Raw genomic sequence first — 27,234 nt, 5'->3', positions numbered from 1 at the left:
GGACGATACGACCGGGAGTTACGCTAACTACTATAAGTATATTATTCCGATGGTCTTACTCCTGATGGCTAGGTTATCATATCACACTGGGCATGATAACTAGGTTATTCTATCACACAAGACTTATTTCACAGAATATACTATTTATATTATTCCAAAAAAAATAAAATACTAGAGACTATAATGTAGTATATAAATTCAGACTTATTTGGATCTTAAATAAGAGTTTTGTCTAAAGTAGTATAAATATATTTGTTCACAAAGTCTCCTAGACATATTTACTTAGTATGAATATTATTTATTAACTTTTACTATTATCTTTACGGCCTTTTATTATTATGTAACCGTTTTTTGTGCCTTATTAATTTCTATTATATCATTTATCAGTAGGTTAATCTCCTTATTCAGCAAAACTTTCATTCAAAGATAGAGAAGTATTGTAAGGAACTCTTCTAGGGGTAAAAGTTCAAAACAAGACCATTAGGCCATCATTATCCGCAGATACTCTGCGGACCCCTAGAGTCTCTATATACTCAGGTACACCCGGGAGTAGGCGGATAATAATTATCTTGTAAGGACTACTTTCCTTACAAGTTTTTAGAAATATATGAAGATAAGATTCAGAAAGAAGCAGATATATAGATAAGTAGTTATTTAAATAGTATACTGAAGTGAGATCCAGAGAGAAGTAGATCTGAAAATGATAAAAATCAAAGAATATGCTGAAATTAAATTCAAAAAAAAGCAGATATAAAGTTAAAGAAGTATTATAAAATATGCTGAAGTGAGATTCAGGGAGGAGCAGATGCCCGAGATGTTAGACTCAATATATATTTATCTTTCTTTCTATGTAAATAACAGTTTCTAAATACTATTTTCTACGACATTGCCTATAGTATTTTTCTAAATCCTTAATCCAAATTCTTGAATATGTTAAGCTGTTGAGTATGTATTTCTAATTGATATGGTACGGGATGACCGAGGTCTCTTACTGCATCCAGACAACACTGATATGCCACAGTTCCATGTCATTTTAGTAATCAGACGCTCCTGGTAAGCTGCCGCCTCCCAACGGAAGATCGTTCGGACCACTTTTATTTAGTTCTGCACATTCAACTGCGTTCCTGCCACGTACATAGCCATAACGATCAAAGTCAATATTCAACACTCTAAACCTATACGCTGGCAACGTTCTTCAGAGCCCAATATCAATTGAAGCAACAAACATTTGCTCAACCTTTAGGGCAGAAACCGAGTTCGACCAATCTACTCAATATAGCCTCATCTCATCATGTCGTTTTCAAACCTTGTTTCTGACCTTGCATTCAGAGACGCTCAGGATGACCGAAATTCTCAAATATCCCATGCACGGTCGCAAGCCACCGCACGATCATATACCAGCACGGCTGCGACCAGCGTTAGCATATCTGGTGACATATCTAGCCAGCTTCATTCTGGTTATAGTCACCCATTGAGTAGATCATGGCAAGCCGAGAAGCAGTTAACTAAGGTTCGTATTGCGATATAGTCCTGTAGTATCATGGTCTGATTGTGTGCAGGAGATGCTCATCTATCCCCTATTCATTACTGATAATCCTGATGAAGAGACGCCTATTCCATCCCTTCCAAATCAGTATCGCCGAGGGTTGAATCGATTAGTTCCCTTTCTAAGACCATTGGTACAGAAAGGACTGCGTTCCGTGATTCTGTTCGGTGTCCCTTTGCATCCATCTGCAAAGGATGCGCTGGGAACCGCTGCGGATGATCCGACCGGTCCAGTAGTTCAGGCCATCCGCCTTCTTCGTTCGCGCTTTCCTCAACTTTATATCGTGACGGATGTCTGTCTTTGTGAATACACCTCACATGGTCATTGCGGGATACTACGTGAGGATGGGACGCTCGATAACACACAATCCGTTGATCGGATTTCAGATGTAGCCCTCGCCTATGCTGCCGCTGGTGCTCACTGCGTGGCCCCGTCAGATATGAACGACGGCAGAGTCCGCGCCATAAAGCTCAAGCTTATTGAAGCTGGTATCGCTCATCGTGTCCTCCTAATGTCCTACAGTGCAAAGTTCAGTGGATGTCTATATGGTCCCTTCCGAGATGCCGCAGGCTCTTGCCCATCCTTCGGAGACCGCAGGTGTTATCAATTGCCTCCAGGTGGCCGGGGGCTTGCTCGGCGAGCGATACAGCGCGATATTGGGGAGGGTGCAGACATAATAATGGTGAAGCCCGCTAGTAGCTATCTGGATATCATACGGGATGCCAAGGAGCTTGCCAAAGACATGCCAGTTGCCGCGTACCAAGTTAGCGGAGAGTATGCCATGATACATGCAGGGGCCAAGGCTGGCGTTTTCGATCTGAAATCAATGGCTTTCGAGAGCACAGAGGGTATACTACGGGCAGGAGCTGGTATCATTGTGAGCTATTTTGTGCCCGACTTTCTGGATTGGCTTTCTTAAGCTTTTGTGATAAGACCGAGCTAAATCATGACTGTAACGAGTGTGCCCACTTTGCTGTTTATCCTCCCATTACGTTTTTGTCTTTTGCATGTCAAAGTCCATCTACCTGATTGAGCCTGTCGATCGATCGAAAAGCATCAATTTGTTGCTTCATTTCCCCTTAAAACTAAACGGAGGAAAAACGCATTGTCTCTTTTCCTTTCCCGCTTGTCCCTGTTAATCTTATTATATTTCCCTATCTCTTGCTGGCCTTTCATAAATTTCCGATACGCCAACTTTCTGAACAATTGATGATTTATGTCCGCCCAAATCCTATTTGAAGTCTGTCATCGAAAACAATGCTTCTGTAAAGATGTTTGTGTGTCTAGCTGCTTTGATGTTGAGGACAAGATTGTATATCATTTCGCCAATTTACGCCTGCGGACCACTCATTTTATCAAAGAATACAAATAGGGGTCAATGAAAAAACTAAGGTTATGTCAAAAGCTTCACACCTTGTGCTCTGAGCCAGCCAGATCTCTCAGAATGGATGCAGAGAATAAATTGGTATAATTACAAGCGAAGCTGAAGGTTGATGATAAAGACAAGAATAAAATATCTGGTATCCTGAAAGCCAAAAACCAGCTGGTACGTACCAACAGATCTGCACAAAAATCACATATAGCTTGGCTTTAGTCCCTGAAAACCATAGGCTACGATGTCTGACTTTACTACCTCTCCAGGAGCGACATACGCCCCGCGTCGTAGTCGAACACCAGGATAAATCGTACAGCCAGCCCCAACGTAGCAATCTTCCTCGATTGTAACAGGGCGCCCCTGATATCGACTTTGTGAGCCTTTGCGTTCTTGCATATTAGCATGGGCCATTGATGTAAGTATGGTAACCCGGGGACCTATCCAGGTATGGGCACCAATGGTTACAGGACAGTCATCAACAAACAAGCAGTTTTCTGAGACCATGACATCTTCACCGATATGCACGTTGTACCCATAGTGACAGTAGAAAGGTGCTTCAACTATAGCACCTTGCCCTAACGACCCTGTCGAACGAGATGAAGTCAGACCAGGAGGTGAGCTGATAGCTGAGCCTGGAGGAACAAGCACTTCCTTCAGCAACCGACTTTGCTCCTTAGTGCTTAACCCCGAAATAGGGTTACAGGCGTTATTGAACCGCCATAAGGCGGCCTTGCAGCGATCCCTTTCTTCCACGAGGTGAACATCATAAGGTCGGTAGAGGTCACCACGTATCATCTTATCTTTTTCGGTGTCTTCGGTCGATAATGTACGAGTAGATAACTGATGTTCGATGCTTAGTGCCATCCGCGCCTGAGCCTGGGGGCTATTAGTGTCCACGTTCCCTGAATGTGCTGATCGTTGATCTATCCCTCCTTGGAAGAGCGGAACTGCCCCGGGTTTGGAATGACCTCCATGAGAAAGCTCTCTGATAGGAGGAACGATTGGGAAATCAGACTTAGCATGGCCTTCCCGGGATAACTCATGAATCGAGGGGACCTCGCGGTAATCAGGCTTTGCCACATGATCGGAGATATAGGAAGGGTGGCCTGTGCTTCCCCAGCTGCGTTTCGTCCATGGACCGCGACCGGGATTAGTTCCTGTGGGACTAGTATTGAACGAGGCAGTTGCCCGGTCGCTTTCGTCTACAACAATAGGCCTGATTTTCCCTGGATCAAGTTGTTCCGCCAAGGGTTGTTGCCGGTCATGCTGACTTATATCGTGGACATACTGAGAATTGACATCCAAATAGCCTTCCTTGGATTGCAGAGGAACTGGAGTTTTCGAATTCGACGGCTTTTGCCAGGTGCTTCGGGATGAATAGCCCTCACACAAAAAGCCCCCCCTGATACAGTTGTTGCCTACAACACCGATGAAGTTAGATCGTAACCATACCACAATACAGCTACGGAAACCATATCACCAAACTTACAGGCAGGATGTTGTTCATCGCACTTCTTTTTCCTCCTCCGACAAGTCATGCAGCCTGTTTTGGTTCGGTTACTAAACACGCGTTTTCTCTTGGGTGCAACTTGAACGGCTGCCTGGGGCCGCTCCTGAGGAAGTACAGATAGTGAGGATGGCTGCTCACTCTGTGCTGGCCCTTCCGTTGGACGACCGCTTGTACCCCAATTCTTTTGAGACGTATCATGGCCATTGGCCTCGCGCTGAAGTGCCTCAGCCAATTGAGCATCGGATGCGTCAAACTGTTGTGCACGCTGGGCTTGATGTACCAGCTGGGAATCATAATCATGCCATGTTGTGTTTGCGGGTGGCGTCCGAGTATCACCCCCATGTTCCTCTAATCGAGGCTGAGTAGAAGGGGATGGATGCTTGATTTCGCTTTCACCATGGGACATGCCGGTGTCGTTCGACGTAGATGTCTGAGTGGGGGGTTGGCTCATATCGTCCGAACGTAGAACCGGGCTTTTCGGAGCCCTGCGAAGCATACCATGGCTTTCTTCTTGTTCCCCAGATTCCGACCTTTTCCGTTTGCTTTTGCTGGGACCCGACGAGCCACTCAGGGAAGGTGACCGCTGAGAATGAGGCTCTTCCAGTTCATTAGCACTGTTGCCGCTCTCGGCGTTCCCGTTCCCCTGTATTTGTTCGTCGAGGCGAGATTGCGCATCTAAACCATTTCGTACGAAGACATCGGAGGATTCAACGGCGCAATCGGTAACAGCCGGTGTGGGCACAGATCCTGCAGTAACCGAGGGCTCTTTTCCGTTCACTGCAGTAAATCGAGAAGGGCTATGGTCCGCCCTGGGCGCTTTTTCGGTGTCTTGATCATTCATTACCGATGTAGAAGCCACTGTTGCCATGGTAGATGAACAGCTCAGTGTATGGATGGTTATAGATCAGCGCGGATGAAAGTTGAACTATCCGACATTTGCTTTTGAGGACAACGCTCCTTGTACCCGATGATGATGATTACCGCCACTTACTGGCTAATGGACGATGGAATCGCTAGACGCGCCTGTCTGTATTTGCAAATTGCCCAATATAATCTTGTGAGTTATGTGCGCTGAATTGAATCATTTGTGGTCTCCAAACAAGCACATCAAATTCAGTCCCAAAGGGATGCAAGCTCAGGAAGCGGTGCAGGAGATTTGAAGCGGAAGCATATGTCGTGCAAGTCGACTATGCTGAAAAGAGAGATAGAGAAGGCTATCGTAGTATTTGAATATCAGGTCACTTCCTAGTAAATGACTAGGTGACTTGTATGACTATACCCCCAGGACTGTGCCACTAAAGAGGCCAATCTTGAGTGATTGTTGGGCTGGGGGAATGCCCGGCAGTAGAGGCAAGGAAATAAGTGTTTAGCGCAGAAGTAGGAGCGAAAATGATTTGGACATTGCAGGGAAGGTCGCGAAGAGAAAGGTGGGAAGAAGAGAGGAAAATAGAAAGCGCGTTCCTCGCTTTGGAAGTAAGAAAAATAATAATAGAGGGAAGAATTGCAACTATGATGCGCAGAAGGTTACGTGAAGCGAGTAGAAATGCTAGATTAAGATGGTAGATTGAAATGGGGGAATGTCTGGCCGTCTCACATCAATCCGCAGGCATGGATTCAAGATAGGGCGGTTACTAAATAGAAAAGAGGGGAAAGGCGTCAAAGGAAAGAAGGAGGGGAAAGTGTAGTGGCCGTGGTCGTACTAGCAGTGGAGAGAAGATGGATAGGCAAACGATAACAATTATAGGTCAGCGAGTAGTATGTCGAAACGGACTCCTAGAACGAAATTTTTTGCCGCCTGCAGGTGGGAATCAAGAAACGAGGCATTTCACTAAGGAACCAATAGTACCTAGTTGCAAACCCCAGGAAAGAAAAAGGAAAGACGAGCAGCCGTAAGGAGGGGGGGCGGGAAGAAAAATAGTAATGTTAAAGAGGTAAACGACCAGGGGAGTCGAAGTACTAGCAGTACCTTAGTGGGATGGATGCACTGTAGAGTTGGAGTCGTTCATTGGGTGTCGTACATCCTGGCAGAAGGATGCGGCTGCCAGCTGGCTGCTGAGCACTCGACAGGATTGAAGTTGGCGCGCGATCGGCCATGAGCGGCGCGAAGCAAATGGTTGGCTACCACAACCCCGGCAAGCAGCTTCTGGTTGGTTGGACGTGAAGTTAAAAGACGCATGAGTTTGAGCGATGGCGCGCTCAGGCGACACGCCACCTTTGGGAGGGGGGGATCGACTCGCCTTGGTTCGGTGGCTTTTGCACTGCCGTCTGCTCTACCCGCGAGGGAAGCGCGGCACGGCGGCGGCGGAAAAGGTTCCTGGTGGGTCGAAGCGACCTGCGCGTTGACAGCCTGAAATGGTGGCTGTGGAACACGCTTACACAATAGCTCGGTCGCTTACCAGCGCTGCCTTTTCCCGCCAATTATTCGCCATTGGCGCAGGAGGGACGCGGTTGCGGTTAGTACGGCACAGCACCTGTCTTTCTCCCTCTTACCTACCGCGGAACCCCCTTCTTCCCCCCCCCCAAATGTCTGTGCTACCGTCCCGGAAAGCTGAAATTGGCAAATCTCACTCACCCTTTGGAAAACCAGTGAACAATGGGTATTACCCTCTTTGAATGCTGGAAATTAATTATACTTCGTATTAGTAGGAGCCCCAATACCCCCTCTTCTATGAAGAATGATGTGCCCTATATTGTGACATGATCAGCCACGTACATCATTCCATTCACATTGAAGTTGATTGTACCCAGCTGTCCTTTGTACGTCTTTGCAAACCAGTGTTCTAATGACCTCAAGTACCAATCATTAGCAATGTCGAACAACTTCATCTGTTCTAAATTTGCCAAAAGTAACAGATGATTGATGGACAGATATTCTCAGCTTCTGGCTGTATTAAGTTATGTAATCTACTATAAAGTGACTGAAGGGCTGATTAGGTGTCACTGGTATCCTAGCACAAACCATCTGTTTTTTTTTTCATCCACTCACATCTCAATATGGAGACGAAAGCCATATCCTAGAAAAAAAATCTCCATATCCATTATTGCTAGTCCAACTAGCCCTAAGGTTAAAAGACTTTGGAAGCAATATAATATATTATAGGCCCATCTTTGGGACGCCTATGATATGCGCAGCTCCCCCCACCCCCCAAGGATGTCATATTCAGGCTCATTAGAACCGTAAACCCAGAAAAGAATGATTCGGTTACTATAAGCAAGCTCAACGTACCTAGATCGATTCTACAGAAAGCCTGAAACCTTACATACTATGCAAAAATCTCCACATCGGTATTACCACTCCACAAGTATCCTACATTGTGTAAACCTAGTAATGAAAGGAATAGGTACCCCATAGTCTAGGTCTCTAATTCCATAGCTAGTACTACAAATCCGGTAGTTAACTACTTACTGTATTTACTTATAACTTACTAACTAGCTATAGGTCAGAGCTCTAATTGATGACTAAGGCTAACTGGAGATACATCGCACCGGCCCGATAGAATAGCGCCAACAATCCGAGAGACGCGCTGTTCTCACCGCCAGTACTCCGTAGTACGCATTGTTTTTTTCCAGAATTATCCATATCCCAGAGCCAGAACTCTCATCATAAATTACAGCCACCGTACCCCACTTTACCAGCTGCTTCTCCAAGGCTGCTGCATCTTCAGGCAGGAGTTTGCTCCAAGCTCACCCTACCTCCGACGAACCCCTCCAAGGAAGCCTCTTACCCCGCCATATATTCTGCCAACCTATTCTTTCTTGCTACGCCGTCTCGTATCTACGGCCTTCTCTAGACCCTACTGAGTCTTCATCTAGACCTCGCTTGCTTGAATCGTCTATTGAAGGCCGAGGAGCGCAGCGTACAGTACTGTCAACTTCTGGAGCGGAATGTCTGTTTCCATACAAGAGTTGGACAACACAGTCCGGGCCTTCTATGAGGGCAAGGGAGATCTGGTATGTCGCAAGGAGCTGGGCGCTTATGACTTTTAATGTGTGTCCTCATAATTGGGATGTGAACTGACCTGGTATGCGACTCACAGCAAAAGCAAGCTCAGCAGACCCTGACGGAGGTGAGTGACCGAATTGCATAGCACATATCATTCATCTAGCTCTGACTTGTTCCCGGCGACCAGTTCAAGCAAAATCCGGATGCTTGGTTAATTGTGGGAAATATTCTCCAAGAATCAACATACCCACAGACAAAATGTGCGAGACGATGCCTCACTCTATGCTGCAGACGGCTGTGCGCTGATAGAATCAGATCTTGCTCTCCAGGTCCTTGACGATGTGATTATGACGCGATGGAAGGTCTTACCCAGGGAGCAATGCCTAGGTGATTTCTTTAAGCTAACCTCGATTGTCAAACTATTCTAACATCCTCAGGTATTCGGAATTTTATTGTCAACTTCATCATCGAAAACTCGAAATCGGAGGACAAGCTAAGGAATGAGCGAGCCTTTCTTAATAAGCTCAACCTGGTTCTCGTTTCCATCCTGAAACAAGAGTGGCCACATAACTGGCCAACTTTTATCAACGAAATCATCTCGTCTTGCCATACCAGCCTGTCCATCTGCGAGAATAACATGGCGATCCTTCGTCTACTATCCGAAGAAGTGTTTGACTTTTCCCAGGATCAAATGACTTCGGTCAAAGCGAGAAACTTGAAGACCTCAATGACGCAGGAGTTCTCGTCCATTTTCCAGCTATGTTCCGAGGTCTTGAACACGGCGAACCAGCCAAGTCTTGTCAAAGCTACGCTAGAGACTCTGCTTCGTTTCTTGAACTGGATTCCTTTAGGATATATCTTCGAAACTCCCATCATAAACACCCTGCTGACGCGGTTTCTGGATGTTCCTGAGTTCAGAAATGTCACACTCAAGTGCCTCACTGAAATCGGCGGGTTACAAATCGGCAACCCGTACAATTACGATGAAAGGCTGGTCCATATGTTCACAGAGACTCTGACTGCAGTTTCAAGAATCATCCCCTTGTCCATGGATTTGAAACAGACCTATGCTAAGAGCAACTCGAGGGACCAAGAGTTCGTTCTCAACCTGGCACTGTTTCTTTCTAGCTTTTTTAGCGCTCATCTGAATGTGAGTTCTCATGGCATAACAATCAGGTTCATGCTAACTCATCAAGCTGATCGAAAAATTGCCCAACCGTGACTACCTCACCCACGCCCATTTCTACCTCATTCGTATCAGTCAAATTGACGACAGGGAAGTCTTCAAGATCTGCCTGGAATATTGGACGAGACTAGTGCAAGAACTGTACGAAGAGATGCAGCAGCTTCCAATTACAGATATCAATCCTCTGGTGAGTATGGGTGTTAGCGGCCTGTCGAACGGAGGTGCACCGCATCCCAGCACGTTGGCCAACTATCCTCTCCGGAAACACAAGTATGAGGAGGTTTTATCAAGCCTTCGCACAGTCATGATTGAGAAGATGGTGCGCCCTGAGGAAGTCTTGATTGTTGAAAATGACGAAGGCGAAATTGTTCGCGAATTCGTTAAGGAAAGTGACACCATTCAACTTTACAAGACGATACGCGAATGCCTGGTCTATCTGACTCATCTGGATGTCGTCGACACAGAGAATATCATGATTGAAAAGTTAGCCAAGCAGGTTGACGGGTCCGAATGGTCCTGGGCCAATTGTAACACTCTCTGCTGGGCCATTGGTTCAATTTCCGGAGCCATGAATGAAGAGACCGAGAAGCGATTCCTGGTCAACGTCATCAAAGATCTCCTTGGTCTTACCGAAATGAAGCGTGGAAAGGACAACAAAGCCGTCGTGGCCAGTAATATCATGTACATTGTCGGACAGTATCCGAGATTCCTGAAAGCGCACTGGAAATTCTTGAAGACCGTGGTGAACAAGCTTTTCGAGTTCATGCATGAGACTCATGAAGGTGTGTTGCTGCCCTGCAGATGGAAAGTCATTAGCTAACCCAAACCAGGTGTTCAGGACATGGCTTGCGATACATTCATCAAGATTGCGAATAAATGCAGGCGGCATTTTGTTGCGCTTCAACCGGGGGAGAACGAACCATTCATTGAGGAAATCGTTCGCAATATGAGGAAAATTACTTGTGATCTTTCTCCTCAGCAGGTCCACACATTCTACGAAGCCTGTGGCTACATGATCTCGGCACAAGGCCAAAAGGGCCTCCAGGACCGACTGATCGAAAATTTGATGTCCCTGCCTAACTCAGCCTGGGATGCCATCATAGAGCAGGCAAACCAGAACCCCGCTATACTTCAAGATGGCGAGACGATAAAAATCATCGGAAATATTATGAAGACGAATGTCGCAGCATGTTCCTCTGTGGGCACTTACTTCTATTCCCAGCTTGGACGGATTTATCATGACATGCTCAATATGTTCCGTGCCTCCAGCCAGCTTATCAGTGACGCTGTAGCGCATGATGGTAAGGATGTCTTCTTCTGTCCCCGCCACACTCTTACCTCTCGTCATTCCCGTTTCACTTCACCCCTTATGCAGCGAGCATGTCAGTTGTTAGGGCTTTCTGACCAGTATATAGGCAACATTGCAACGAAGACCCCGAAAGTCCGGGGTCTAAGGACGATCAAGAAGGAAATACTGAAGCTCATCGACACCTATGTGCAGAAAGCCGACGACCTGGAAATGGTAAATGCAAACATGGTCCCTCCGCTCCTGGAGGCCGTTCTCGTCGACTACAATCGCAATGTCCCTGACGCGCGCGAGGCGGAGGTCTTGAACGTCATGACAACGATTATTCACAAGTTACACGTACGCCAGCCCCACTAGATGACATTGAAGCCTTGCAGGATTGATATGAAGCTGACATGTGCTATCCAGAATCTGATGGAAGACAAAGTCCCCTTGATAATGGAGAGCGTCTTTGAATGCACACTAGAAATGATCAACAAAGACTTCCATGACTATCCAGAGCACCGTGTCCAGTTCTTCAAGTTGATTCAAGCTATCAACTTGTACTGTTTCCCGGCATTGCTCAAGCTCGATGCTACGCAATTCAAGTTTGTCATCGACTCTTGCATGTGGGCCAGCAAACACGACAATCGTGAAGTCGAGAATACAGGTCTCACAATGTGCCTTGAGCTCATGAACAACATGGCCGACACTGATGCTCAGACCTCAAATATTTTCTTCCAACAGTTTTACATTCCTATCTTGCAGGATGTATTCTTTGTCCTGACAGACAGTGATCATAAAGCCGGTATGTAGTCTAGTTCCTGTAGACAGAAGTGTGCTAATGTCTATTATAACAGGGTTCAAATCACAGGCCATGCTATTGTCGCGCATGTTCTACTTCATTGAGTCTGGCAAAGTGCAAAACCCGATTTATTCTCCTGAGCAGGCACCCTTAGGGACATCCAACAAGGATTTCTTGCAGGAATATGTCGCGAATCTCCTACAAAATGCCTTCAAGAATCTCCAGGAGTACGTTCTACCCGATCATGAGGAGCATATGAGCCCAAGGAAACCGAATGATTGGCTAATATTTTCCCAGAATCCAAATCAAACAATTTGTTGTTGGCTTGTTTGCATTCAATGACGACTTTAACAAGTTCAAGACGCACCTGCGTGATTTCTTGATATCACTGAAGGAGTTCTCCGGTGATAACGCAGACTTGTATGCGGAAGAAAGGGAGCAAGCCTTGCGGGATGCTAAAGCCGCTGAACGAGACCGAGCAATGAGGGTAGGTGGTCTCTTGAAGCCATCCGAAATGGATCAAGAGGATGAGCTATGACTGGACAAGGAACTGCGTTCCGAAGTTGCGCTATCAACTACCGATACCACAGCGCATGGCAATGATCCCAGATCTTTATCGGCAAGTGACTGGTTTGATGGCTGGTCGTGTTATGGACTCTAAGTTTGAACTAATTGCCAGTTAACGAACAAGAAATTATCAGTGCGTATTGGGTTTCTTTCATCATATGGTCCTCATGTAAAGTCAGTCTTGGTGCTTCCAGAGCGCAGCGCGATATTCCTCCGCTCCTTCCTTCGTGCCTTCCCTCAACAATCATTTTGCAGTGACAATTTTTTGAAGCTCTCCACCCAACGGAATTAAAAAAAAAAAGAATGAAAGAAAATATAAGAAGAGACCAGTAGCCTGTTTAAAAGTAGCCAGGCGCTGCGGTGACAAGGTCGTAGAAATTCCAAAACGGAGCAAGAAGTAATGGAACATAGATATATTCTCTCGGAGATGGCCATTCAACTACAAAGAGGCCATTCTACTTAAGGAGTAGTCTAGTAGTATCCAGAACAAAGATCAAGCATTCATTATTCTACACATGAATAATTGTTGTGCAAGTAAACCCCAACGTCTATCAGTAGTAGTTGAGCGCGTACCAGAAGCGAAAAGGCGGTGTGAGGCCGGCCTCTTGCTGTGAAGCAACGCCGTCAGAAGCAAACCCCATTTATCTGAACGCTCTAATGGTCCAAGAGACACTTTAGCCCCCACGATAATAAACTTTGTCCCATAACAGCATCAGGACGCCTCTCCGCAGACGGAGTTGCGCCAATATTGAATTTTATTACCATGTCTCGGACTCGTCAAATACCGTCTGAGCCAGCAAGTAGTTCTCAACTGGAATTGACAGAGGAGCATACCAACACTTCGTCAGCTATTCCAGGTCCAGCAACACTGAGGTTAAGAGCAGCAGATGAGCCTGCTGCTAACCGGCCCGAAATGAATGAGGGCACCTCCCGACGTATACGCTGGAGTGAAGATGTCATAGATAACGAAGGAATGGGAAAAAAGAGTTCCAAAGGTAATCCTTCCCTAGCCAATGGATTTTCCGAAACTGTGCTCACATATGGCAGTGTGCTGCATCTATCACAAAAGCCGACCTATTGGCGATAGTAGCTCCGAGTCCGAATCCTCGGACTCCAGTACTTCTAATTCGGACACAGATAGCGACGGCGAAGCGGCCTGCCATAGAAGGACGGGACACCGCCCGCCCACAGGGCAGGGAGAAGACTATGCTTCTTCTGGTCAGAGGCCTCCATCGAACAGAGAAGGAAGAACCTGCCGATCAAGTCACCGAACGAAGAAAACGAAACGAAAACCAAGCCCAAATGCCTATGAGAAAATGCCAAAGACTACGAAGGGCCGTTAAGATATCCGAGATCTTTCGCAGACTAACGCTGTGATTCATCCTCAGTATCCAGCAGTTAAGGTCTCCCACAATAGTGTTTGTTATATGCCATGAGAGGAATTATCTTAATCACATGCAATACGATAACGACATCAATTGATACGCCCCATCAAATCTGCATTCTCAGTATCGTTCGAATGGAAACCCACACTGACTATCAAGGTCAGCCTTTTCTTACCTGTCCCCTGAGCATCCTTGGATAGCACGGATGTCTCATAGTACTTCTTCTAGCATGAATTTTCAAGACGGGTTTGCCCAGGTTATCTATACAATACACGTAAGTATTACTGGGTGGTTGAAGATGGTGCAGGACATCAGACATATTTCAGAAGGCTTGCTGGAATTTGTACAGAACTAGAAAGCGAATAAAGGGAATGAATGGATGAGGGGACAATCAAAGAAAGAAGTGGTAATGCTGTGATTATAAAGGGTGAGCCGATTGTAGACTCCGTTTATCAAGAACTATGAATGAAGTATATTTCACAGCATCATGCTTTTCCTTCTAGCCATAGCAGCCGCGGCACGTTGCCCGCGCTTAGTCCGTCCTGAATTGGCCAGCCTCGAAGTAGACAAGTCTGCTCCAGTACTCGCTTCTGGTTTCTGTGTAGGAAGGCTCGGTTTGACGAATTCTTCAAGGGATCTTGTCGAGTATGAATTACCTGCACGGGCCTCTGCTGGAGAGTCATCTCGGCTGTCTATGCCTATAGAGCCGTTGTTTGCTGGTTGAAGTTCACTTTTTCTGGATGACTCGGGCTGCGAGGAATGCCGTCTAGAATTCCGAGCTGTAGCAGGTCTGGCCTTGCACTCAATAGGGGGGACGTTCCTCGTAACATCATTACCAACCATCTGTGACGGCTGCGTCTGACAATTGGCATCTTCGGCCATTACTTCATCGACTTTACTACTCCCAGCCACCCAGTGATGAGGATATGCCCCTGTAGACTCGTGAATGCCTTCAGGTGCCATATCGCACTTGCTTGCCGGAGAAGTCTTCCGTTTCCTCTGAGATACCGAGTTCATTTGCTGGGTGGATGAATCTGCTGCTGCCTCTGTCGTCGATAATCTAGGTTCTTTGCCTGAAGAATCCGAGTTCCGCGGTCTTCGACCATTCGATCGCCCATTCTTGCGCAGGTCCTCATCCTCGTTCGAATCCAGCCGTGCATTGAGAGAGCTAGAGCTTCGTCTTGGGTGATCGCCAACTGCTGCTATCAATTCCTTCGTAGGTCGCCTCATCTTGTCTCGTAAATTTGGCTCCGCATAGCTCACAATGGCTCTCTGACGCCTGGAAGGCCTTGTTGGGCCGGACACCTCAGGCAAACTCCTTGGTCCGCTCTCAGTTTCTGGTAGCGTCGACGACTGCGAGTTGGGCTCAGATTTAACCATGGGATTTTCGTTAAATTTCTTCTCATCTGTGGACTGATAGATTCGACACTGTCCAGGCGTCAACTCTTGCCTCGACTGCTCGAGATCCGTGCTTTTTTCGGGGGGTGTTTGGGACAACCCAACTTGCCCATCCTTTTCGTCAACGGAGGATAATGTGCCCTTCTGGTGCTTCTCTTGCACCATTGTAGTATGTGCTTTCGTTGGGCTGGTCACATTCATGTTCGTGCTTCCTACATCATCATTAGCTGATCAAATCTCAGTATTGCGGTGGCACGGCACAGCACATACTATGCTCCAATGCTTTCCGTTTTGCCAACCTGTGACTCATTGCCTCTTCTGTCAAAAGTGATGCCTTCCCTCTCGATGGGCTATCATCAGCCTCTGAAGACAGCGACTGCTCGTTGTTGCCCACCGATGAAGGTGACTGCATGCCTGTCCGAGGAACGTCGGAATTTCTCGATAACGATTCTATTGTGTCTTCGTGATGCACCGAAAATTTGCGCTTGGCTCCTGGGCCAAAGATAGCCTCAGGGATGTTTCGTTTCGAGGTTGCCCCGTGATCCATGCTAGGACTTATCATTTGCTTTGATGCTAAGTTGGGCCTTTTTCTTTTCCTGGTTTCAAGAGTTGGGGGCAAAACTGCCTCGTCCTCGTCCGATATGTGCTCGACGTGTCTTGGTGCCTGCTGCGCATTCATGATATCGGAAGTATCATTCGTAGAGGAGCTGTCGTCCGCTGTGTCTGGGTGCGTGGCTACAGGTTCTTCCGGAGTGGGAGATCGCAGATTATCGGCAGTGTTATATCGGATATCTTGCAGCTCTTGCGGCCTGTTCATGGTAAGCATTGAAGATTTAAGGCTCGGGGTTTCGTTTCCTTACTCTAATGTTCTTCTGGGGTAATATTTGTCTTCCAGGATGACAGGAAGCCTTCCGTCTTCGTCTTTCCCATGATTGAGCTCATCATCAGCAGCCTTCGGTTTCCAATCCGGCAGTGCCCGATGTTGGCTCGAATCTCGAGGATTCTCTGCACATTTGCTGTAGAACGTGCGCGGAAGTGCGCCAAGGTCAGCCACCAGGTTGTTCAGCTCCGCCAACTTGCTGTCTAGTCTTGTCTTGATGTCGTAAACACCATGCTGGAGTAGCCGGACAGCCTCAAATCTCTCTACCTCCTGGCTAAGACCTATTACTTGCTCCCGAAGCGAGACATTTTCTGAGAGGAGATGAGAGACTTCAGATTCCAGGCTGCGAATGCGGAGGGACTGTATCGAGTTTACTCGGGCGATCTCACGATTCTGTCGCACAAACCGTCGTTTTACTAATGTGGCGCTAGAGTCAGCTTCAGTAAATTCCCAGCGGGGAGGGGTTGCGGTGCTTACAGGCCTCTATGTGCTCTGTTGGAGCTGACGATTCATTTAAGCGAGCCATACCCGGCATAAGGAGGCAAGACTGCGGTCAATTCCTCTAGCAGTCAATCGCCCAGAGACCAGGTATATCAGAAGTAGCAAAGGCAGCCAGCATCCACACTTATTTCGTATTGTAGATAGTATCTCGCCTCCTTATCCGAATTAACCGGTGAGTAAACAAGAGTGGGTGGATGTGGCCCCGTGATAGTTGACAAACGCGGGTTGGTTGTTGACAAATGCCCTTATCGGGACTAGTGTGATTGCTGTCAGTCTGCGACCGCTCAAATGGTGCATCATAATATCATAGAAGCTAGTCGCATTGAATCATTCACAAATTACCTTTCAGTTTATCATCTAGCTGCAGCTCCCTTTAAAAAACCGACATTCTCGTGTAATACAGCTCTTCGCTAGATCTACAAGCCACAACTGCAGTTATACAAACTAGCGTGCAGTCTGTGCAGCCTGCGTCTTTCACTATTCACCATCCGTTAATATACCCCGCCTCTATTGATTTCAAATAGGGTCAGACATCTACAAACCGCGGCCAGTAGCAACAAATCTTCTACATCATGGCATACATGTCTCGTACTGCTTCCATGCTCCCTCCCGGATCCTCGGCCACATCCTCGTTTCGTCAGCCAAACCAACAATCTACAACAATCTCACAGCAACAGTCTTCGGTCCTAGCATCCCGCATTGCAGCAAAAAGGGCTGAACTAGACAATCTGAGGCAGCTTCGTGATATGAGTGCAGCACTGGCCTCGCAGATGCAGGCTTTACAGGACAAGCTTGGGACCCTCAAGGATGGCACAGAAGGTTTGTCAATTCGAAATATCATGGTGGAGTATGTCCTGATTGACTCTCGTGTTGGCTGTAGCTGTCGCGTGTGTCCTTGCAAACTGGGATAATGTACTGCGGGCCATCAGCATGGCCTCGAGTAAGTTTGCTCTCTGGTGTAGATTTGCTCTCAAACGATGCTGATCAAATTAAAAAGCGAAAGCCGCGAACTTGAACTCACCGATGGAACACACGCCAGATTCAACTACCAAAAGACTACCGAATGGCTCACCTATGCCTGCTACCCTGGTACGGATCCCCGTCCCAAAGCAGGAAGAGCCTCCTAGCCAGTGAATCACTGTGTACAAAATATTGGCTCTTGGCTCGGGACATGCATATTATGCATCCACAGACGTCCTTTGGCAGGTAACCCAATGCCTGTGAATGAGGTCAGACTCTCATTGGCTTAAAAGGTGAGCCGTATTCTGCATGGTCGAGTATAGCAACGGGGTCTACAGGAGTATCATTTACAAGTAGGCCGGGATGCCGCCTACATGGAATCAAAAACTACGCGCTGGACGTCGTGGATGTTCTTGGTCATCTCTGGCATTGTCTGAAGCGACGGTATTGGATGCAGAGAGTTTCAGTTGTTTGTGGTAGCGGGCATCTGGCGCAGGGTAGGGGGAAGGGGGTTGCTTTCTGGTTGCAAAATGAGCCTCTCCTGGGACTGTCGGGATATCGCGTAGGAGAAGAGTGCCTGAGGATAGGTTATTCTGCCTAAAGGGGCAGTTGTCCGTCGGCCTAATCTGTCGGTGGACAGTTGGGGATAGCCTGCATATCAAGGGATGATACGGATATTTTTCTCGCATACTCCATGCCAGTTTATATTTCCGCCGTGACTGTTTCCTCTTCTGAGTGATTAGCAGGGGCTCTCTCCTTGATGGATAGGTAAGCACGGGTTACGGTCCAGGGAATTAGAAGGGCTTTGTCGATCAGTCTGGCGCCAAATATGGCTTCCAGTGGGCTACTTACATCAACGCCCAGCAGTTTGCTGGGAATCGCGCATGCGTTGTCGAGCTCGATTTAATAGAAAGGAGTCATCCATCTGGTCTCGGCAGAAGACAAGTCCATTTCATCTCTCCGTGGGCCTACCGTAGAGACTGTTGTTATGTTCAGCTTACATCTGGCATGATACGGGTTTGTTCATCAAAAGTGTGCGAAGGCAAACAACATCAATTTTATTTTGGAGGTTTTAGTCTTGGGGATCCCGTTGACATCTCTTGTGTCCTTCGAATTATACCTACTCAGAGAACTTGACCCCGCGTGGTTATGATAGAATAACATATTACAATGGTGGTTTCTTGCTGCTATTGGACTAGGTCATTGTACTTTGCAGTTTGGATACGGATTCCAGTGCGCTCTACGAGTGGGGGGAGAAGAAAAGAAAAGAAAAGAAAAGAAAAGAAAAAATTGGCGCAAAAAATGGAGTTGCGGGGAATCGAACCCCGGACCTCTCCCATGCTAAGGGAATATTATACCACTAAACCACAACCCCATATTGGTTGTTTGCGGAACACATCTAAGAACTCAACATCTCTGGTTTGATTTCAAGTGTACCAAAATGATGTGCTGAGTGAGATGTTCGGGCTAAAGCAGGTACTGTGGGGTTGTGCTGCGGGTTATGTTTTAGTCGGTGCTTTGGCCCTCCGGAAGCCATTCAATATATGCAGGTGTCACGAAGGTTTGGAGCTGGACACATTCTTAGCTCTCATCGATGTGTAGGACTCCTGCCACGGGCGATCATTGCTTTATTTCAGGATCGAGAAAAACACGATGGCAGTCCCTTGTCTGCGCTTACCAAGTGGGTCTACCAGCTTCCCAGCGTGTGAACAGCAATACCTGGTACTTGTGTCTATTCCTCTGCTAGGTTGCGTCTTGTCGTGATATCTGGAAATAGTGCAGTGTGGTCTAGGAAGATTCTTCTTGCTCGGGGTTTTTTCTCGGTACCATGGTATACTTTTCTCCCATTTAAAGGGGACGGGCAGTATGATATGGTAACTCGTGTCGCCCGCTGTTGACACACGTAGTATATATATATATGTATCTACCATGAACTTGCCAGTACGTTATCGCCGACCAAACACCAATTTGATGTCACCCCAAACCAACATTCCCAGAACCTGCCCCGAGTGCGCATCAGGAGTAGACGACCCAGTTACTGCAAACAAGCCAACCGCACGGCCATCCAATGGAAAGCCCGGACCTCAAGCCCAGGAGCTTGGGACGCGTATCATGTATAGATTCATCTAGGCAGACCTAGGTACTAGGTAGAGGTCCTCAAAGAGAGGTACCTGACCCTATCACATACATCACACTGCCTGCCAGAACTAGGCGGTGTGAATGTATAAAGGTAATTGATAAGGTAGTTCTTGATTCCTAACGGTCAATTGCTTGAATACCCAACTGGCCACTTCCCGGAAACCATAGGAAACCGTGGCAGGAGACTGTACCATAAGACATCACCTGATTTATCCCATAAGTGACTAGGTAGTTGATGGATGTTGCTGATTGCAACCGAGACCATCCACGTTTCTGGGGTTGGGCTAAGGTTTGCAAGAATATTTATCAATATCTAGTGATCTACCGCGATGCGTACAGGCTTGGTGGACTATATAGCCTTTCATTTTACAAAGTACACTATAAAGGGGTTGTGGTTTAGTGGTATAATATTCCCTTAGCATGGGAGAGGTCCGGGGTTCGATTCCCCGCAACTCCATTTTTTGGTATTTTTATGTTATATATTTTGGTGTTCCGTAAGAATGCGGTATACGCGTTGAATGATAAATGCACTGGCCATGTATATGAAAATATGGATAGATAGGATACAGCCCAGCTAAGGTGTTGATGATGTCTTGCGATTACAATCATTGCAACATGCATAACTTTCTGCAGCCAAATACAGTACGTCATATAAGTAAAACTATACTTGAGTATATATAAGATGGGGCTGTGGTTTAGTGGTATAATATTCCCTTAGCATGGGAGAGGTCCGGGGTTCGATTCCCCGCAGCTCCAATTTTTGCACATTTTTTCCCCCTTCTCGTTAATCAATCGACAATGGGAATGTGATTCTCCATGTATAGTATAGACGCATACACACGCCCTCTTGAGTCATCAACACTAGATGAAATTTTGCATGAAGGCACATGGATAATGCTTCATAGACACCAAGCCCACACTTGTGTGTTCCTACACATCCATTGGGGCTTAAGACCCATTAGATAGGAGTTGCTATTGGTGTCTGAACTGTATCTATCCATCGCCTGACTCCAAGGTACACAGTCCCTGGGCACCAGTATACAAAATTCTCAGGCCCGTATAGAGCAGGCAAACTCTACCCTGGCTAATTCTAGGACACAGCTCAACAATAGGATATTGATCAATACACTTGCTGCTTGTATGATTCAAATAACTGTGGACTGATAAAATGAACACGGCACCTTCATATTTAGCATTGCCATGCCATCTGATGTACTCTTTAGATTTGCGATGTGATCAAAAGACATCGTGTTGGCTGGGGTCGGGGGAAAGGGGGTGACCAGGAGGTTGAGTCGCAGGACATTCCAGCTCGTTCTCACAAGGCCAAACTACGGGGTGGTTTTGAATAAACCAAGTAGGTTCGACGCCTGCTGCTGCCATGTGCAGAGACTCTGTACGCAATGGGTGGGTAGAGCGGAGAAGGCAAGAAATGATGTTGTGTCTGCAGTTGTATGGATTTGACTCCCTGCTGCCACGCCAAGACACCCTCTGTCGGCATACATATCTCATGTAGCCTACTGTTTACAGGCAAGACAGTATAGCTACTCCTACGTCTTGACATACGCAGGCCGGCTCAATGCTGGTGACAATCCCAGCAAGATCCTATGGGTGTATGTATATACGAGTGATATAATTTCTTCCCATAACCAGTGAGTACCATCACGGAGCAATACTAGTCAGTTACTGTACAGCAAGGATAATTGTGGGAGGAGCTGCTGACGTTGTGAGCATGACCACCACCATAGTGACCTCGAAGGAATGTATTATCCGATGGTCCAACCATAAGTGCCGTTTGGTGTAGATTGACCAGTGACTATAGCAGGTGCTCGAATTAGAATGCGCTGGGGCCACCAGCAGCCGTGAAGGTAAAAGCCAACTAGGCTAAGATAGGCAGTAGACTACTGCAACTACTAGGAAGGGATGGGGCAAAAGGTTAGCCACCGGTCACCCCCTCTTTTGACTCCACTTGGCCTGCCTTAAACATGATAGTGATCATAATAATAATAATCATAAGGGAAGGCAGGGATCGTACCGGGTACCTCGAGAGTCGCCAATACTTAATACTTACCTTGTTACAGTATCAGTATCAGCAGCAGCAGCGGTAGTCAAGTTAATATAGTAACTTGCTTACAATGATTTACATTGTGATACAGTGGTGAGTGGCACATACTAGTTAGTATTTTAGGATATACTAGAGACTTATAAGAGAGACCATAGGTATTGTCCCGTAAGCCCCTGGATAAGCCCAAACACTTTCAAAAGTATGGGCGAGAATTGAACGATGCTTCGTAATAGCTCAATGTAGGTATGCTCTATTGGGGATAAGTTTTGGGTACAGACTAGTATTGACATTCTAAACCCTACAACGCCGTGCTTCTTGGAGATTGGGCCATGCTCCCCCCTCTTTCCCCTAAAGGGGCTGTGTGCATGTCACTGGTCACTGGCGCCTTTGGGGCATTTAGCTACCCATATATATATATATATATATATATATATATGAAATACTTATATGTAAAAGCCAGTCCCCCCACAAATAGTTCCCCGTCATTTACGTCTGACTTGGCCCTGTGCGGATTGGGTGACCCGGAGGCTATGCTACAACACACTGGATGAAGAACCCGTTCCGTATCCCTTCCCATTCCATCACAACAATAACCCTTCCATTCATTTCAGATATCTCATCGGTTGTCATTTGACAAAGATCTGGATCCACCGGCTTTGATCTACCCTCACGTCCTTGGGTAGGTCCCTTTGCTAGTGGGGTGGCCTTGCGTGACCCTCCTGTTTCGCAAGAATGAGACTGATGTGGATTATTATGGTGTGATGGCCTTAACCTTTTCATATATAATGAACCTCCACACCAATTTTCCATCAAATCTGCTAGCTCTTCTCACGCTCTTCCCCCACTCGAACAGAAGAAGTCACTCAATGCTAACCAAAAAGAAAAAGCATTATCAGCAGTAGTAACCATTCTCATTCACGGAACAACAGGCCGACTAGCAACCCTCAAATATCGCTATCCGAAGCGCATTCGATTACGCCATATTTGGTGACATGTCATCGGGACAACAGTCCCTAATTCTGTATTGATACTCCACAGCCCATATATACAAAGTTCTTCCACCTTGTCCCCAACGCCATCCCCTTCTGTTGCCTCTTTGTGAGGACCAGCCAATATGGCAACTGAATGGTCGCTTGACTTCTGCCTTGCTTGTGACCGTCAGACCCTAGGGGAACCATATTGCTCCCAAGCCTGCAGGCTGGCTGAGCTGGATACCGCCTCGAAGGAGGCGACAGCACCTCATGCGATCGTGTGTCCACAACCAACTAGGGCCCCCAGCCAAGCTGGGCGTTCTGTGACCGGATCTTTTGCAACAATGGGAACGGCGCCAGCGGGATCACCTGGTTCCCAATACCCCAAAAGGGTACTATCGCCATCTTCTTCGCAGACATCACTGTCGTCGGTCAAGAGCAGCTCATCACGGTCCTTCGTGGTAGCAAGTCAATTCAAAAACGAGTTACGGGATTATGCATGCAGCTTCGACCACGTCCGTGACCTGAAAAGACGTTTCGCATCTTAGCGCCGTATGATTACAGCCCACATAGACATCTATTCCCGAGATCTATTCTCCATGAGCACCATTGTATCGAAGCATTGGTGGCTATTGTGGACAAAACCCACGGACCCCTCGCAATTCAGCAGCCTAATCCAGTATCACCTCCCATTCCCAAGAGAACCGTTCATTGATTGTCATATCTTTTTTATTACGAGAGCTATATACCCAGCATTAATTATGCCATCAGGCCATCCTGGGCAACATGCATACCCAAATAAGCCTGCAGTGTGGAATTCGGCGTGAAGAATCACAGGAATCAGTCAGGCATGGAAGGGAAGGGAAGGTAGTGGGAGAGGGAATAAGCAATGACGGGCAAGGGGTGGGATGGGCCAGAGGAGGAAAGTACATAGGGGAGACAGTGATGGAAAGTAAGTGGGACCAGGAATGAAAGTAATACAATAGCATCAAGGTGCCGATCCGCGGCAGATCGGAGCAGAAGCCCGGTTTTAAGTCCTTCAATTGCAATAATTGTAAGCTGTCATCGCACGCGTATGGCGACGACATCAAGCATAATCTGCGATGACTCCAACAGGAGTATTGCTAAGCTACAATCCTACATGGTCCACAATTCGGAGGGGTTGAAGGAAATGCCCGGACATAGGGGTTCGCTATAGAATAATCAAGCCCGACTGATGTTCCTAGCATCTCCACTGAGATGAGCATTCTCCCCTTCGTAATGTACTGAGGTTCAGAGGCACAAGCTAATTACCATACCCAGCTTCCGTCCAGTATAAAGATCATACACAACATCAGTTCTTCGCTTCACCCTCCCAATACAGACCATAAATCAGATTTGCCAATTATCGGCCCAGTGCTGTCGCGAGTGCTTTTTCATCTCTTGGAACGAATCGGACCTTATACCTTTGCGGGATTGCCACGAGACTTGTAGGGTCTGAATTGCCCCGAACAGGATGCCAGTCAGTCTCACCAAGTGGCTCGATTCGGAAACCATTTAGTGTGCGCATGAAGACAAGATAGAGTTCACGGTTCGCGAGTAGTGAGCCAGCGCACATGCGATAGCCCATGCCATAGGTGAAAAGAGGAGCGTCTGGTTGCTCGAGCCATCTTTCTGGCCGAAACTCCTCGGGGTCGCTCCAGACTTCGGGGTCTACGTGATGATGCATTAGCCGATAACTGCAAAGTATTCCGATAGTTCATCGAGCGACAACCTACCCATGTTGCAGGCCCAGGAGTTCAAGAAGAATACTGTGCCCTTAGGGATCACTATTCCATTGTACACCACGTCTCTGATCGAAGTTCGGGGAAGCGCGAGACGAAGGACTGTAAAATACCTATATATAACCACTTAGCGTACCGGAACTCTGAGCTTGGGGTCCAGTTCTCAAGCTGTACCTTAGGCATTCTCTAACCAGGGCTGCAACGTAGGCACATTTCTGATCATCCATTGGATCGCACAAGGGCTGGTCATGCCCATACATATCTTGTATCGCGTTTGCGGCCTTCTCCTGGATATCAGGCCGCTGGGAAAGAAGGCCAATACTCCAAGCCACAAGGGTCGTGACTGTGTCGAGACCTCCAGAAAGCATGGTCAAGCTGATTGATATGAGCTCTTCGGAGTTCAGTTTTGCCTCTTTGTCGAGAATAACGTTTGCCTGGATGCATGGTTTATGAATGCCTTTCTCCATGCGGTCATCCAAGTCTCGGTTTAGAGCGGTGAGATACCGATCACGTCGATCCCTCATTTCTTTGGCAACTTTTGAGTTGCTATTGAAGGGGTTCAGTCGTAAAAGAGGAATGTAGTCCTGCAGGTTGCCAGTGGTGCTTCTGAACTTGCTGATCTCTTCCTCGACGTGGGTGATCTCGGCAAATAGGTCTTCTTCTTGAGAGGCCACACGTACGCCCCAATTGAGAGTCAAGGATAAACTCAAGCTTAGACGCTGGATCATTGGCATAGGATCCACTGGTTTTTCGCCACCATTTCCATAACTGTAGAGCTCATCCACGAAAGATCTGGACTCGACATCTAGGTGCGAGATGTATGATTCTACCGAAGGACGATTGAGGGCTGAAGCGGCACCTTTTCTGCGTCTCTTAAGTGACTCACTATATGGGGAAGTCCCGATTGTTGTGCCAGCAGTATTTGATACAATCTGATGCATGAAGGTGAGCTATAACCCACTGACAAAGGAAAGAAATGGAGGCAACAATAGAGAAAGCCTAGGGAAGCATGCTGCCTGGAGCTTACCTTGTGGAAAGTATAGAATTCCGGTCTTGAACTCAGAGCTTGTGCATTGTGTCCAAAAAGAACTTTTGCTGCCGCCGCCGAATTCACGACAACAACTGGGATATTTCCCAGCTGGATTTGATAAACGGGGCCGTGCGTTTTAGACCATATGCGATATTGTTCGGCGGCATTTTTTCGGATTTGAGCAAGGTTTCCGATCAGAGGAAGACCACGGGGGCCTTTAAGACCAGGTACTCGGGCGGAAGCTCGAATAAATTCGTTAATGATAATATAGACAATTGGGACAATGACGGCGGTTACAGCCAATGACCGCAACGGAGATTCGAGAATGCTTTGCTGCAGGAATAAAAGAACTGCTGCGACGGCCATGATGGACGAACCGTGTTTCTTGCTTGGTGATATAGTAGCCAAGTAGATAAGGAAGATGTTAAGCTGACGCTGGGCAGGTCGACTGAATATAACGCAGCATCATATGCCCTGGTGCACATGTGATACGTCCCGGAGTCGCCATCCCTTCCCTCTCACAGGAAGGAACATTTCCGTCACCAGGAGGTGAGGGACAGTGCTAGCTTGGAACTTGATTCTACCCCAGGTTCCGGTGTCCAAAAACCTGGGGGTGGGGGTCAGGGGAGGAGTGGAAGCAACCGAGAAGATTCCGCAGCCGGAACGTTTCCGCTTCTCAAGGTCAATACGCTCGATATACTCTATATCCCTTAGGACATGGACCTCGGTTGCTGCCATGGTAGTTTAGGCATAGATCTGGCCTTGCTTTGTACCAACGGCGGTAGATATTTACTAGTAGCTTACTACTAGTTATTACTTAACTTTGATATCGGAGGTTGGCCGTGATTATACTTGTCCATATAAAGCAGAATGTACCGCCACGCAGTGGGCGGCCTAGCATTCCCAAGCCATTGTTTTGTCGTTTATGGTCTTGTACAAGTTCATTTCATAACATGAGAGGACAGTGTTTTGACTGAATAAACTACTACTTCTTATCAATTGTAGGTTTGAGGATATGAGTTAGTATATCTTCCTTCTCTTCTTCCCTCACCCCTTTCTTCACTTTTCCTTTTCTACTCTCATTGGCTGCTTTCTTCTCTAATGCTCGCATCTATTTGCCTCTATCTCCACAAGAATCGGACAAAAAATGATGTCCGATTCTTGTGGAGATAGAGGCAAATAGATGCCAAGAAAAAAAAAAAAAAGAGAAAAGTAAAAAAGGAAAAAAGTATAGGTTGATATGAGTACTGTCATGTGCTTCAGAAGAAAGGAGAAATTAACTGGATTACCGGATGATTGATGGCGTGGCTTTGAGCACGGAGTTGCTACTGACCGATGAAGAAGGGACAGGGTCTATTGAAGACTAGACTGCATGAGTCCTCCTTGGCAGCGGGAGTTATTTGCGGAGACAAAAATAAATGCAGTGGGTGTGAGATATCTAGTAGTCTACTACTACTAGTCTATCTACTTTCTACTCATGCACAGACAAATGCGACGGCCTTTTGACCCACTCTCCAAGCCGATCGGGAAAACCAGGTGGATGTTGGGGTTGGTAAACTGGCTGACCGGTCGCATTGAATCACTGCGCGCTCCACCAAAAAGATTTGGAAGAGGGGTAGCGGAGCGGAGGATTCTATCATGATCGACACGAAAAGCTGGATGGAAGGGGAAGCATGGTCACAGTACAAGACTGATCTAGTCGGGTACGCAGTTTAGACACCGTCAAGTCCTGGGAAGGTTGACGTAGGGCGGTGGGACTCGCACTCGCATAGCCGGTGAAATATATCTAGTTTATGTACAACCCCCAACCAAGAAATCAAGTCCCGCTTGCTTCCATGGAAAAGCGAGGGAAGCGCATTCATCTCCAAAGTGCCTACTTACCCGAGCGCGTCCACCACAATATTAGGGATTACGCCATTCAGGTGGGG

General features: G+C 47.1%; 8 protein-coding genes and 3 non-coding genes across 11 annotated transcripts; 7 read left to right on the top strand and 4 right to left on the bottom strand.

Moving 5' to 3' along the window:
- The first annotated feature begins 1,081 nt into the window (after positions 1–1,081).
- On the top strand, positions 1,082–2,920 carry BO83DRAFT_439613 (porphobilinogen synthase HEM2). Its single transcript, XM_025536189.1, has 2 exons — positions 1,082–1,510; positions 1,560–2,920. The coding sequence occupies exons 1-2, from the start codon at positions 1,292–1,294 to the stop codon at positions 2,463–2,465; spliced, it is 1,125 nt and encodes a 374-aa protein (XP_025385591.1). The 5' UTR covers positions 1,082–1,291; the 3' UTR covers positions 2,466–2,920.
- Positions 2,921–3,119: 199 nt separating this feature from the next.
- Positions 3,120–5,299, bottom strand: BO83DRAFT_429685 (acetyltransferase; the record flags this gene model as incomplete). The annotated part of the gene is made up of 2 exons (XM_025535485.1): positions 3,120–4,339; positions 4,411–5,299. The coding sequence occupies 2 exons, from the start codon at positions 5,297–5,299 to the stop codon at positions 3,120–3,122; spliced, it is 2,109 nt and encodes a 702-aa protein (XP_025385590.1).
- A 2,676-nt stretch (positions 5,300–7,975) lies between these two features.
- Positions 7,976–12,527, top strand: BO83DRAFT_343346 (exportin CRM1). Its single transcript, XM_025528690.1, has 11 exons — positions 7,976–8,382; positions 8,469–8,498; positions 8,562–8,634; positions 8,690–8,761; positions 8,812–9,524; positions 9,571–10,342; positions 10,391–10,861; positions 10,976–11,205; positions 11,275–11,653; positions 11,706–11,877; positions 11,948–12,527. The coding sequence occupies exons 1-11, from the start codon at positions 8,317–8,319 to the stop codon at positions 12,186–12,188; spliced, it is 3,219 nt and encodes a 1,072-aa protein (XP_025385589.1). The 5' UTR covers positions 7,976–8,316; the 3' UTR covers positions 12,189–12,527.
- Positions 12,528–12,980: 453 nt separating this feature from the next.
- BO83DRAFT_391337 (PPP1R11/YPI1 family protein) lies at positions 12,981–13,560 on the top strand (the record flags this gene model as incomplete). The annotated part of the gene is made up of 2 exons (XM_025532895.1): positions 12,981–13,212; positions 13,265–13,560. The coding sequence occupies 2 exons, from the start codon at positions 12,981–12,983 to the stop codon at positions 13,558–13,560; spliced, it is 528 nt and encodes a 175-aa protein (XP_025385588.1).
- Positions 13,561–14,079: 519 nt separating this feature from the next.
- Positions 14,080–16,543, bottom strand: BO83DRAFT_419320 (shugoshin family protein; the record flags this gene model as incomplete). The annotated part of the gene is made up of 4 exons (XM_025534877.1): positions 16,358–16,543; positions 15,861–16,296; positions 15,271–15,809; positions 14,080–15,227 (listed from the first exon to the last, which is right to left on the bottom strand). The coding sequence occupies exons 1-4, from the start codon at positions 16,413–16,415 to the stop codon at positions 14,080–14,082; spliced, it is 2,181 nt and encodes a 726-aa protein (XP_025385587.1). The 5' UTR covers positions 16,416–16,543.
- Positions 16,544–16,874: 331 nt separating this feature from the next.
- BO83DRAFT_101865 (DASH complex subunit DAD2) lies at positions 16,875–17,618 on the top strand. The gene is made up of 3 exons (XM_025525865.1): positions 16,875–17,200; positions 17,262–17,321; positions 17,379–17,618. Exons 1-3 carry the CDS (start codon positions 16,954–16,956, stop codon positions 17,513–17,515), a joined length of 444 nt encoding a protein of 147 aa, XP_025385586.1. The 5' UTR covers positions 16,875–16,953; the 3' UTR covers positions 17,516–17,618.
- A 1,026-nt stretch (positions 17,619–18,644) lies between these two features.
- On the bottom strand, positions 18,645–18,716 carry BO83DRAFT_t200. The gene has a single exon. It is a non-coding gene; the product is annotated as a tRNA-Ala (tRNA).
- Positions 18,717–19,865: 1,149 nt separating this feature from the next.
- On the top strand, positions 19,866–19,937 carry BO83DRAFT_t201. Its single transcript has one exon. It is a non-coding gene; the product is annotated as a tRNA-Ala (tRNA).
- A 227-nt stretch (positions 19,938–20,164) lies between these two features.
- On the top strand, positions 20,165–20,236 carry BO83DRAFT_t202. Its single transcript has one exon. It is a non-coding gene; the product is annotated as a tRNA-Ala (tRNA).
- A 1,924-nt stretch (positions 20,237–22,160) lies between these two features.
- BO83DRAFT_380688 (uncharacterized protein) lies at positions 22,161–23,506 on the top strand. Its single transcript, XM_025531811.1, has one exon. It carries the CDS (start codon positions 22,657–22,659, stop codon positions 23,059–23,061), a length of 405 nt encoding a protein of 134 aa, XP_025385585.1. The 5' UTR covers positions 22,161–22,656; the 3' UTR covers positions 23,062–23,506.
- On the bottom strand, positions 23,507–25,858 carry BO83DRAFT_380687 (cytochrome P450 phenylacetate hydroxylase). The gene is made up of 4 exons (XM_025531810.1): positions 25,304–25,858; positions 24,451–25,208; positions 24,271–24,389; positions 23,507–24,205 (listed from the first exon to the last, which is right to left on the bottom strand). Exons 1-4 carry the CDS (start codon positions 25,670–25,672, stop codon positions 23,898–23,900), a joined length of 1,554 nt encoding a protein of 517 aa, XP_025385584.1. The 5' UTR covers positions 25,673–25,858; the 3' UTR covers positions 23,507–23,897.
- Positions 25,859–27,234: the final 1,376 nt, after the last annotated feature.

The sequence above is a fragment of the Aspergillus eucalypticola genome, assembly GCF_003184535.1.
Source record: "Aspergillus eucalypticola CBS 122712 chromosome Unknown BO83scaffold_22, whole genome shotgun sequence".
Taxonomy (NCBI): Eukaryota; Fungi; Ascomycota; class Eurotiomycetes; order Eurotiales; family Aspergillaceae; genus Aspergillus; species Aspergillus eucalypticola.
The sequence above is the reverse complement of the archived record's forward strand: the minus strand, read 5'-3'. Positions and strand labels throughout refer to the sequence as shown.

Bases quoted from the DNA above. Each gene is read 5' to 3' on its own strand.
- BO83DRAFT_439613 (XM_025536189.1), top strand. From the start codon at position 1,292: ATGTCGTTTTCAAACCTTGTTTCTGACCTTGCATTCAGAGACGCTCAG. The intron at 1,511-1,559 runs GTTCGTATTGCG...GATTGTGTGCAG, and splicing joins CCGAGAAGCAGTTAACTAAG to GAGATGCTCATCTATCCCCT.
- BO83DRAFT_380687 (XM_025531810.1), bottom strand. From the start codon at position 25,672: ATGGCCGTCGCAGCAGTTCTTTTATTCCTGCAGCAAAGCATTCTCGAA. The intron at 25,209-25,303 runs GTAAGCTCCAGG...TTCATGCATCAG, and splicing joins AATTCTATACTTTCCACAAG to ATTGTATCAAATACTGCTGG. The intron at 24,390-24,450 runs GTACAGCTTGAG...GGTTATATATAG, and splicing joins CTGGTTAGAGAATGCCTAAG to GTATTTTACAGTCCTTCGTC.
- BO83DRAFT_101865 (XM_025525865.1), top strand. From the start codon at position 16,954: ATGGCATACATGTCTCGTACTGCTTCCATGCTCCCTCCCGGATCCTCG. The intron at 17,201-17,261 runs GTTTGTCAATTC...TGTTGGCTGTAG, and splicing joins CCTCAAGGATGGCACAGAAG to CTGTCGCGTGTGTCCTTGCA. The intron at 17,322-17,378 runs GTAAGTTTGCTC...CAAATTAAAAAG, and splicing joins GGCCATCAGCATGGCCTCGA to CGAAAGCCGCGAACTTGAAC.
- BO83DRAFT_380688 (XM_025531811.1), top strand. From the start codon at position 22,657: ATGGCAACTGAATGGTCGCTTGACTTCTGCCTTGCTTGTGACCGTCAG.
- BO83DRAFT_343346 (XM_025528690.1), top strand. From the start codon at position 8,317: ATGTCTGTTTCCATACAAGAGTTGGACAACACAGTCCGGGCCTTCTAT. The intron at 8,635-8,689 runs GTGCGAGACGAT...TGATAGAATCAG, and splicing joins AACATACCCACAGACAAAAT to ATCTTGCTCTCCAGGTCCTT. The intron at 8,762-8,811 runs GTGATTTCTTTA...TAACATCCTCAG, and splicing joins ACCCAGGGAGCAATGCCTAG to GTATTCGGAATTTTATTGTC.